Source organism: Perca flavescens, chromosome 12 (genome assembly GCF_004354835.1).
Source record: "Perca flavescens isolate YP-PL-M2 chromosome 12, PFLA_1.0, whole genome shotgun sequence".
NCBI lineage: Eukaryota > Metazoa > Chordata > Actinopteri > Perciformes > Percidae > Perca > Perca flavescens.
Window position 1 is genome coordinate 35,858,974 of NC_041342.1, and position 12,500 is coordinate 35,871,473.

A 12,500-nucleotide genomic window follows, 5' to 3' on the forward strand; every position below is an offset into this window, starting at 1 on the left:
CACACTGATACACACTAACACACACAGAGACACACTGATACACACTAACACACACAGAGATACACAGAGATACACACTAACACACACAGAGATACACACTGATACACACTAACACACACAGATACACACTGATACACACTAACACACACAGAGATACACACTGATACACACAGAGATACACACTGATACACACTAACACACACAGAGAGACACTCTCAGTGACAGTGTGACCTGTGTGTACATCAGTACAGCTACTGCTATCAATACTTAGCTTGATACACACTGATACACACTAAAACACACACAGAGACACACACTGATACACACTAACACACACACAGAGACACACTGATACACACTAACACACACACACAGAGACACACTGATACACACTAACACACACAGAGATACACACTGATACACACTAACACACACAGACACACACACACACAGACAGAGACACACACACACACACATTTAAAGAGGTCAGTCACAGTCTAATGCTCAAAGTTTAAGAACTGTGTGTGTGTGTGTGTGTGTCTCTGTGTGTGTGTGTCTCTGTGTGTCTCTGTGTGTGTGTACCTGTGGGTTCATGTTGTCAGACAGGAAGTGCAGTGATCTCAGCAGCATGTGGAACAGTCCGTGCTGGACCTTGTCGTCGATGTGGTCCAGATATGTGATCCAGGACTCTGAGGAGTCCTCCGCAGCGTACAGACTCCTGTTCACCTGAACACAGAGCAGCAAAAAGTCCCAAAAACTCACATCAGCTGTTCCTTCTGGATAGTCATACTTGCACACACTGATTGTTTATGTATAGTTTTTAAGTCTAGTTTTTTCATCGGTCTGGTCAATAATGATGTTTTGTGTGGATGTTGTGGCATCCCGAGGGACATATAGACGAGTGAGACGGAGAAAGAGATAGACAGTGAGACACACGGAGAAAGGGGGAGATAGACAGAAAGGGGGGAGATAGAGACGGAGAAAGAGAGACGAGTGAGACGGAGAAAGGGGGAGATAGACGAGACGGAGAAAGGAGAAAGGGGAGAGAAAGACGAGAAAGAGACGGAGAAAGGGGAGATAGACAGAAAGGGGAGATAGACCAGGAGACGGAGAAAGGGGGAGATAGAGAGAGACGGAGAAAGGGGGAGAGACAGAGACGGAGAAAGGAGACGGAGAAAAAGGATAGAGATAGACGGAGAAAGGGAGAGACGGAGAAAGGGGGGAGATAGACTAGATGAGACGGAGAAAGGGAAGAGATAGAGATAGACTGAGACGGAGAAAGAGGGGGAGAGATAGACGAGACGAAAGGGGGAAGGGGAGATAGACGAGTGAGACGGAGAAAAGGGGAAAGAGATAGACGAGTGAGACGGAGAAAGGGGGAGATAGAGACGAGTGAGACGGAGAAAAAGGAGAGATAGACGAGGAGACGGAGAAAGGAAGAGATAGACGAGTGAGACAGAGAAAGGGGGAGATAGACGAGTGAGACGGAGAAAAGACGGAGAAAGGGAGAGATAGACGAGAGAGACGGAGAAAGGGGGAGAAAGAGAAAGACGGAGAAAGGGATAGACAGGAGATAGACGAGTGAGACGGAGAAAGGGGGAGAAAGACGGAGAAAGAGACAGATAGACGAGACGGAGAAAGGGGATAGAGAGACGGAGATAGACGAGTGAGACGGAGACGGAGAAAGGGGAGATAGACGAGTGAGACGGAGAAAGGGGAGATAGACGGAGAAAGGGGAGATAGACGGAGAAAGGGGGAGACAGAGACGGAGAAAGAGATAGACGGAGAAAAAGGGGAGATAGACGAGTGAGACGGAGAAAGGAAGGAGAAAGACTAAAAGACGGAGAAAGGGGAGATAGACGAGTGAGACGGAGAAAGGGGGAGATAGACGAGTGAGACGGAGAAAGGGAGAGATAGACGAGTGAGACGGAGAAAGGGGAGATAGACGAGTGAGACGGAGAAAGGGGGAGATAGACGAGAGACGGAGAAAGGGGAGATAGACGAGGAGACGGAGAAAGGGGGAGACGGAGAAAGAGGGGGAGATAGACGAGTGAGACGGAGAAAGGGGAGATAGACGAGAAAGAGACGGAGAAAGGGGAGATAGACGAGTGAGACGGAGAAAGGGGAGATAGAGAGTGAGACGGAGAAAGGGGGGAGAGATAGAGACGAGAAAGAGAGATAGACGAGTGAGACGGAGAAAGGGGGGAGATAGACGGAGAAAGGAGACGGAGAAAGGGGGGGAGATAGACGAGTGAGACGGAGGAGAGAGACGAGGACGGAGAAAGGGGAGATAGACGAGTGAGACGGAGAAAGGGGAGATAGACGAGTGAGACGGAGAAAGGGGGAGATAGACGAGTGAGACGGAGAAAGGGGAGATAGACGAGTGAGACGGAGAAAGGGGGAGATAGACGAGTGAGACGGAGAAAGGGAGAGATAGACGAGTGAGACGGAGAAAGGGGAGATAGACGAGAGACGGAGAAAGGGGAGATAGACGAGGAGACGGAGAAAGGGGGAGATAGACGAGTGAGACGGAGAAAGGGAGAGATAGACGAGTGAGACGGAGAAAGGGGGAGACTAGAGACGAGAAAGAGACGAGAAAGGGGGGGGATAGACGAGTGAGACGGAGAAAGGGGAGAGATAGACGAAAGAGACGGAGAAAAGGGAGATAGACGAGAGACGGAGAAAGGGGAGATAGACGAGACGGAGAAAGGGGGAGATAGACGAGTGAGACGGAGAAAGGGGGAGAAAGGGGGAGATAGACGAGTGAGACGGAGAAAGGGGAGATAGACGAGTGAGACGGAGAAAGGGGGAGATAGACGAGTGAGACGGAGAAAGGGGGAGATAGACGAGTGAGACGGAGAAAGGGGAGATAGAGATGAGACGGAGAAAGGGGGAGAGAGAGAGACGGAGAGACACTGATAGGAGAGATAGACGGAGACGGAGAAAGGAGAGATAGACGAGTGAGACGGAGAAAGGGGAGATAGACGAGTGAGACGGAGAAAGGGGAGATAGAAAGGGGAGATAGACAGTGAGACGGAGAAAGGGGAGATAGACGAGTGAGACGGAGAAAGGGGAGATAGACTAGTGAGACGGAGAAAGGGGAGATAGACGGAAGGAGACGGAGAAAGGACAGAGAGATAGACGAGTGAGACGGAGAAAGGGATAGAGATAGACGGAGAAAGAGATAGAGACGGAGAAAGGGGAGATAGACGAGTGAGACGGAGAAAGGGGAGATAGACGAGTGAGACGGAGAAAGGGGAGAGATGAGACGAGAGAGACGGAGAAAGGGGAGATAGACGAAACGGAGAAAGGGGAGATAGACGAGAGAAAAAAGGGGAGATAGACTAAAGACGGAGAAAGGGGGAGATAGACGATAGGGGAGATAGACGAAAGAGACGGAGAAAGGGGAGATAGATAGACGAGTGAGACGGAGAGAAAGGGGAGATAGACGAGGAGACGGAGAAAGGGGAGATAGACGACACAGACGGAGAAAGGGGAGATAGACGAGAGAAAGGGGAGATAGACGAAAGGGGAGACGGAGAAAGGGGGAGATAGACGAGAAAGGAGACGGAGAAAGGGAGAGATAGACGAGTGAGACGGGGAGAAAGGGGAGATAGAGATAGACGGACGGAGAAAGGGGAGATAGACTGAGTGAGACGGAGAAAGGGGGAGATAGACGAGACGGAGAAAGGGGAGAGACAGGGAGAGAGAGGGGAGATAGAGACGAGACGGAGAAAGGGGGAGATAGACGAGTGAGACGGAGAAAGGGGAGATAGACGAGTGAGACGGAGAAAGGGGAGATAGACGAGACGGAGAAAGGAGAGAAAGATAGATAGACAGAAAGAGACGGAGAAAGGGGGAGATAGACGAGAAAGAGACGGAGAAAGGGGGAGATAGACGAAGTGAGACGGAGAAAGGGGAGATAGACGAGAAAGACGGAGAAAGGGAGATAGACGAGTGAGACGGAGAAAGGGGAGAGATAGACGAGAAAGGGGAGATAGACGGAGAAAAGGAGAGACGGAGACGGAGAAAGGGGAGATAGACGAGTGAGACGGAGAAAGGGGAGAGATAGACGAGACGGAGAAAGGGGAGAAAGGGGAGAGATAGACGACGAGTGAGACGGAGAAAGGGGAGATAGACGGAGAAAGGGGAGATAGACGGAGAAAAGGGGGAGATAGACGAGTGAGACGGAGAAAGGGGGAGATAGACGAGTGAGACGGAGAAAGGGGGAGATAGAGATAGACGGAGATGAGACGGAGAAAGGGGACGGAGATAGACGAGTGAGACGGAGAAAGGGGGAGAGATAGAGACGAGAAAGGGAGACGGAGAAAGGGGGGAGATAGACAGGAGAAAGGGGGGAGATAGACGGAGAAAAAGGGGAGAGATAGACGAAGACGAGAGACGGAGAAAGGGGAGATAGACGAGAAAGGGGAGAGACGGAGAAAGGGGAGAGAATAGACGGAGAAAGGGGAGATAGACGGAGAAAGGGGAGATAGACGAGTGAGACGGAGAAAGGGGAGATAGACGAGTGAGACGGAGAAAGGGGAGATAGACGAGTGAGACGGAGAAAGGGGAGATAGACGGAGAAAGGAAGAGATAGGAGAAAGGGAGAGATAGACTAGTGAGACGGAGAAAGGAAGAGATAATTAATGATAGACGATTTTGATTAATGCTCAAAGTTTAAGAACTGTGTGTGTGTGTGTGTGTGTGTCTCTGTCTGTGTGTGTCTCTGTGTGTGTGTGTGTCTCTGTCTGTGTGTGTGTGTGTGTCTCTGTCTGTGTGTGTGTGTCTCTGTCTGTGTGTGTGTGTGTCTCTGTGTGTATGTGTCTGTGTGTGTGTGTGTCTCTGTCTGTGTGTGTGTGTGTGTGTCTGTCTGTGTGTGTGTCTCTGTCTGTGTGTGTGTGTGTGTCTGTGTGTGTGTGTGTGTGTGTGTGTGTGTGTGTGTGTGTGTGTCTCTGTCTGTGTGTGTGTGTGTGTCTCTGTCTGTGATACACAGAGATACACACTAACACACACACTGATACACACTAAAACACACAGAGATACACACTAACACACACAGAGACACACTGATACACACTAACACACACAGAGATACACACTGATACACACTAACACACACAGAGATACACAGATACACACTAACACACACAGAGATACACACTGATACACACTAACACACACAGAGATACACACTGATACACACTAACACACACAGAGATACACACTGATACACACTAACACACACAGAGAGACACACCTCAGTGACAGTGTGACCTGTGTGTACATCAGTACAGCTACTGCTATCAATACTTAGCTAGGGTTAGGGTTAGGACGAGTGAGACAGAGAAAGGGAGAGATAGACGAGTGAGACGGAGAAAGGGAGAGATAGACGGAGAAAAAGGGAGAGATAGACGAGTGAGACAGAGAAAGGGAGAGATAGACGAGTGAGACGGAGAAAGGGAGAGATAGACGAGTGAGACGGAGAAAGGGAGAGATAGACGAGTGAGACAGAGAAAGGGAGAGATAGACGAGTGAGACGGAGAAAGGGAGAGATAGACGAGTGAGACGGAGAAAGGGAGAGATAGACGAGTGAGACGGAGAAAGGGGGAGATAGACGAGCCTACTAACACCTGTCTCTCCTCCTGCTCCTGCTCCTCCTCCTCAGGGGTTTCCTACCTGTGTGAGCCGGAGCAGCTCCTGTCCCTCGTCTCGGATTCGTCGGCAGCTCTGCTCTGTGGCTCCGCCCTCCAGCAGCGAGTCAGCTGATCGCTGCAGCAGCTGAAGCTCCGCCCATCCCTGCAGGTGCAGTAACACATTCAGACTATATCTTCCAGAAGTTCACAGAGTAAACTGAAACTTTACACACACAAAATATGCATTAATGACGCTACAGCATTTATTTAATCCTACGAAAGACAAGATGAAATTTAAGACCTCGGTGAATGAAATGGAATCCTTTTAAAGGCCTGAACTGTCAGAATAAGACCTCAGCTGCATCTCATGGCCCTTATTATAGGCCCTTATAGCTCCTCGACTCCTCGGCCCTCAGCTGAACCCGAAGTTGTTCTATCCCTACTCGGAAAAAGCAGTCTCAAAGCATCGAGGAGAGATGATGGAGGAGAGATGATGGAGGAGAGATGATGGAGGAGAGATGGTGGAGGAGAGATCGTGGAGGAGAGATCGTGGAGGAGAGATCATGGGGGAGAGATCATGGAGGAGAGATGATGGAGGAGAGATGATGGAGGAGAGATGATGGAGGAGAGATCATGGAGGAGAGATGATGGAGGAGAGATCATGGAGGAGAGATCATGGAGGAGAGATCATGGAGGAGAGATCATGGAGGAGAGATGATGGAGGAGAGATGATGGAGGAGAGATCATGGAGGAGAGATGATGGAGGAGAGATCATGGAGGAGAGATGATGGAGGAGAGATGATGGAGGAGAGATGATGGAGGAGAGATGATGGAGGAGAGATGATGGAGGAGAGATGATGGAGGAGAGATCATGGAGGAGAGATGATGGAGGAGAGATGATGGAGGAGAGATGATGGAGGAGAGATCATGGAGGAGAGATGATGGAGGAGAGATCATGGAGGAGATCATGGAGGAGAGATCATGGAGGAGAGATCATGGAGGAGAGATGATGGAGGAGAGATCATGGAGGAGAGATGATGGAGGAGAGATGATGGAGGAGAGATCATGGAGGAGAGATCGACGCAGCAGGATGTTCAACACACCTGTTTCAGTTTAGAGAACGTGTTGCTGCGTGTTGTTGGGGCTGAACATGGTCTCTCTGTCTCCAAAGTAGGGATGCACCGAATACAGGATTCAGCTTGTGGTTGGGCTGAATGTTGGGCTTTTTGACGGGGTTCTGGTTTCTGCCGAACCTTAGAATTTATTCCCAGTGAACCGAGCGTTCAACGCAGCAGGCTGTGAGGAAGTGGACATGGATCTGGTGAGCTGAACAAGTTGTTGTTTGGCAGTACTTTCAGTCTAAAGAAGGCCATTCAAGTCCAGCTCCATGTTCAATCTGTTCAATGCTGATTGGTCTGGTGGTGGCGAGGACCCTAAACTATACACAACATGGCCGCTGTTACAACATCTGGTCTGAAACATCTGGAAGAATACGAGTTGTTCATGAAGGAATCTCCAGACAGCAGCCAGAATGCAGCAACTTCAGGTACAGCAAAGGAAGGACAGTCCCTGTTTACTTCATTCATGAGTTTACTGGGTTCATGGACTGAGGATGGGAGGAGGGAAGCTTTGAACACAGCTGGTCTGGGGCTGTCTGAGAGGAGATGGGATCTCGGTCAGAGACTGACCTGTATGATTCGTGTCATGGCGTCCATGTTGGCTCTGGCCTGGCTCACTGTGGCGTGGAACATCATCACTCTGTGTCTCTGCTGCTCCACCAGCTGGAGTACACCTGATGACCCAGAGACAGACACCACGTTTATCTCAGCACATCCAAATCAAATTATACAATACATTCTTTTTCAGTTATGTATCCTCTTTATATTGTTTATAAGCCAAGGAGACCCTGACCAGCGCAAGAATATTCTGGAAGAGAAGGAAGGTCTGTAGACAGAGGACCCATACAGCGCTGGCAATAAGAGATTCACTACAACAACCACCTTGGAACTGAAAACACATTTACTTGCTACCTTCAAATGTTGAGAATCCATCACCAAGTTCATTCATTATTATAGTAGAAGATTTAGGAATTATGCATCTCGTGTTTCCCCTTCAGTACTCCAAAGTACCCCCCACCCACCCACCCACACCCCAGCCCTGCTATTCTCTTTAAGAGATGGACCCAGACACCGGTGCTCCAGTATAACCCTCAGGTCACTGACGGAGCTACAGAGAAAGCTCTGTGTGGAGCCTCCACAGGACCATAAACCAGACTTAACCCCAGAACCATAGGACCAAAGACCAGGCCTGGTTCATCAAGTACGGGTCCAGCAGATTGGTTCTGTTTGTTGTGCTCCATGTGTCACCTTCACAGCTCCAGGTGGTTCTCTGCAGGTCCGACAGAGTCCGGTTCAGGTCCTGCAGCTGGTTCTGGGTCAGAGGGATCTCCTCCTGCGGCGCGTCACTCACCGCCTTAAGGAAGACCAGGGAAGGGTTTCTGATTCAAATCTTCATCTAAAATAATGATGAGAAAATCCTGACATGGATCGTTTAACAGGCTCCATTTTAAAGCTAGAGTGAAGACATCGGTACCGTAGAAAACTGGAGGCAAAAAAGGGTCCAAAAGTTACAAGTGATGAGCTAACAGAACCTGTGCACTGGGTCAAGGGCCAGGCTCTCTTCTCATATGGAGAAAGAACTCTAATGTGATAGTAGGACATGGGGACAGTTACCTGGCTGTAGCAGGACATGGGGACAGTTACCTGGCTGTAGCAGGACATGGGGACAGTTACCTGGCTGTAGCAGGACATGGGGACAGTTACCTGACTGTAGCAGGACATGGGGACAGTTACCTGACTGTAGCAGGACATGGGGACAGTTACCTGACTGTAGCAGGACACGGGGACAGTTACCTGGCTGTAGCAGGACACAGGGACAGTTACCTGGCTGTAGCAGGACACAGGGACAGTTACCTGGCTGTAGCAGGACACAGGGACAGTTACCTGGCTGTAGCAGGACAGGGGGACAGTTACCTGGCTGTAGCAGGACATGGGGACAGTTACCTGGCTGTAGCAGGACATGGGGACAGTTACCTGGACATGGGGACAGTTACCATGGGGACATGGGGGGACAGATACCTGGCTGTAGCAGGACATGGGGACAGATACCTGGCTGTAGCAGGACATGGGGACAGTTACCAGGACATGGGGACAGATACCTGGCTGTAGCAGGACATGGGGACAGTTACCAGGACATGGGGACAGATACCTGGCTGTAGCAGGACATGGGGACAGTTACCTGACTGTAGCAGGACATGGGGACAGTTACCAGGACATGGGGACAGTTACCTGGCTGTAGCAGGACATGGGGACAGTTACCAGGACATGGGGACAGTTACCTGGCTGTAGCAGGACATGGGGACAGTTACCTGGCTGTAGCAGGACACGGGGACAATTACCAGGACATGGGGACAGTTACCTGGCTGTAGCAGGACATGGGGACAGTTACCAGGACATGGGGACAGTTACCTGGCTGTAGCAGGACATGGGGACAGTTACCAGGACATGGGGACAGTTACCTGGCTGTAGCAGGACATGGGGACAGTTACCTGACTGTAGCAGGACATGGGGACAGTTACCAGGACATGGGGACAGTTACCTGGCTGTAGCAGGACATGGGGACAGTTACCTGGCTGTAGCAGGACATGGGGACAGTTACCTGGCTGTAGCAGGACATGGGGACAGTTACCAGGACATGGGGACAGTTACCTGGCTGTAGCAGGACATGGGGACAGTTACCAGGACATGGGGACAGTTACCAGGACATGGGGACAGTTACCTGGCTGTAGCAGGACATGGGGACAGTTACCTGGCTGTAGCAGGACATGGGGACAGTTACCAGGACATGGGGACAGTTACCTGGCTGTAGCAGGACATGGGGACAGTTACCAGGACATGGGGACAGTTACCTGGACATGGGGACAGTTACCTGGCTGTAGCAGGACATGGGGACAGTTACCTGGACATGGGGACAGTTACCTGGCTGTAGCAGGACATGGGGACAGTTACCTGGCTGTAGCAGGACATGGGGACAGTTACCTGGACATGGGGACAGTTACCTGGCTGTAGCAGGACATGGGGACAGTTACCTGGACATGGGGACAGTTACCTGGCTGTAGCAGGACATGGGGACAGTTACCTGGACATGGGGACAGTTACCTGGACATGGGGACAGTTACCTGGCTGTAGCAGGACATGGGGACAGTTACCTGGACATGGGGACAGTTACCTGGCTGTAGCAGGACATGGGGACAGTTACCTGGACATGGGGACAGTTACCTGGCTGTAGCAGGACATGGGGACAGTTACCTGGACATGGGGACAGTTACCTGGCTGTAGCAGGACATGGGGACAGTTACCTGGCTGTAGCAGGACATGGGGACAGTTACCTGGACATGGGGACAGTTACCTGGCTGTAGCAGGACATGGGGACAGTTACCTGGACATGGGGACAGTTACCTGGCTGTAGAGGACATGGGGACAGTTACCTGGACATGGGGACAGTTACCTGGCTGTAGCAGGACATGGGGACAGTTACCTGGACATGGGGACAGTTACCTGGCTGTAGCAGGACATGGGGACAGTTACCTGGACATGGGGACAGTTACCTGGCTGTAGCAGGACATGGGGACAGTTACCTGGCTGTAGCAGGACATGGGGACAGTTACCTGGACATGGGGACAGTTACCTGGCTGTAGCAGGACATGGGGACAGTTACCTGGACATGGGGACAGTTACCTGGCTGTAGCAGGACATGGTGCGACTCAGGCTCAGGTAGCTCTGTGTGATGTCATCTATGCAGGTGTAGAGTCGAGCAGCGAGAGGGTGGAGCTCCACATCTGTCTCCCTGCTCACGCACCGCAGCTGCCTCAGCACCGCCTCCAGCTGAAACCAGTCACAAAAATATAAACTATATAATATATATATATATATATATATATATATATATATATATATATATATATATATATATATATATATATATATATATATATATATATATATATATATATATATATATATATTTTTAGGGCTGTCAGTTTAACGCGTTAATTAACGCACACCCATTTTAACCATTTACGAATCCCACTATGGCCACACAGCATAAACATTCAAATGAAAAATAACACTCAGTAGCCTAGCCACACACAGCACAACACACACACACACACACACACACACACACACACACACACACACACACACACACACACACACACACACACACACACACACACACACACACACACACACACACACACACACACACACACACACACACACACACACACACACACACACACACACACACACACACACACACACACACACACACACACACACACACACACACACACACAACACACTGACGCAAAACAGCTGAGCGGAGAGTAACGTACACTACGATATGCCAATGTTGTTTTCAATAAAAAAAAAAAAACATTTGCACAAAGCAATCCGATCCACTTTTCCATGTTAAGAGCATTAAAACGAAAAAAATATAATGGGACAAAAAGAAATCAAGGGACATTTACAATAGATAAAAATGTGTGATTAATTGCGATTAATCGGGAGTTAACTATGACATTAATGCGATTAAATATTTTAATCGTTTGACATCTCTGCAGCTGCAGTTGTCGGAAAAACACAGACATGAGTTCATTGAAACTGGTAACCTACAGCCTCGTGGTGCATTCAAAGTTATTGTTAAATACCCTTTTCCCATCTGGTGGTTGGTTTTGTAGTTCAACAGCTATTTACTAGTGAAATAAGTTATTGTGATAGTTATTATATTATTATTAAATAATTTAATTGTGACCATATGGCATTGAGTAGAAAATGTAACAATGAGTTTTTGATATGCAAGAAAGAAACCGATAAAAAGGTATCAACACCACCAAAACGTCAACACCGTCGGCATCATATTGTGGTGACACGACTCAGTTTTTAATCTGAGATACAGTGGACTCGCATTTGAAAAAATCTGCCTGTGAAAACCCAGCGTGAGAGTTAAAGTGCCCATATTATGAAAAATAAATCACTTTTTCTGTGATTTTGGGTCTCTGGTGCTTCCACACACACACACTTTAATAAACAGAGTTTAATAAACAGCATGTTCTTACTGCTACTGAGCATGTAGTCCTTACCTAGCTACTGAGCATGTAGTCTTACCTAGCTACTGAGCATGTAGTCCTTACCTAGCTACTGAGCATGTAGTCCTTACCTAGCTACTGAGCATGTAGTCTTACCTAGCTACTGAGCATGTAGTCTTACCTAGCTACTGAGCATGTAGTCCTTACCTAGCTACTGAGCATGTAGTCTTACCTAGCTACTGAGCATGTAGTCCTGCTACTGAGCATGTAGTCTTACCTAGCTACTGAGCATGTAGTCTTACCTAGCTACTGAGCATGTAGCATGTATGTAGTCTTACCTAGCTACTGAGCATGTAGTCCTTACCTAGCTACTGAGCATGTAGTCCTTACCTAGCTACTGAGCATGTAGTCTTACCTAGCTACTGAGCATGTAGTCTTACCTAGCTACTGAGCATGTAGTCCTTACCTAGCTACTGAGCATGTAGTCCTTACCTGCTACTGAGCATGTCTCTACTGAGCATGTAGCCAAAAAAGATGTTACAGCAGACCTGAAAACAGAGACCTGAACACAGGGTGAAAAGAGGAGCTGCAGCAATGTGCAGTACAACTAAAATATGGTGTTTTTTGAAAATTAAACCATGTAAACCTATTCTGGTACAACCTCTAAATACTAAAAATGAGCATAACATGGGCACTATTAAGAGTCCTAATGA

The 12,500-nt window shown here is 49.0% G+C and overlaps 1 protein-coding gene across 2 annotated transcripts in view; it reads right to left on the reverse strand.

Annotated features, from left to right (window-relative positions):
* LOC114565916 (dynein heavy chain 17, axonemal) overlaps positions 1-12,500 on the reverse strand; it is a 32,323-nt gene that overhangs the window by 13,463 nt on the left and 6,360 nt on the right. Inside the window, exons 5-10 of one of the 2 annotated variants that reach the window (XM_028594258.1) lie at positions 10,433-10,579; positions 8,003-8,108; positions 7,325-7,428; positions 5,680-5,799; positions 583-726; positions 416-424 (exon numbers count right to left, since the gene is read on the reverse strand). In XM_028594258.1, coding sequence (XP_028450059.1) covers positions 416-424; positions 583-726; positions 5,680-5,799; positions 7,325-7,428; positions 8,003-8,108; positions 10,433-10,579 — 630 coding nt within the window. The remainder of the gene's footprint in view (positions 1-415; positions 425-582; positions 727-5,679; positions 5,800-7,324; positions 7,429-8,002; positions 8,109-10,432; positions 10,580-12,500) is intronic. The other variant, XM_028594259.1, reaches the window with a different exon arrangement.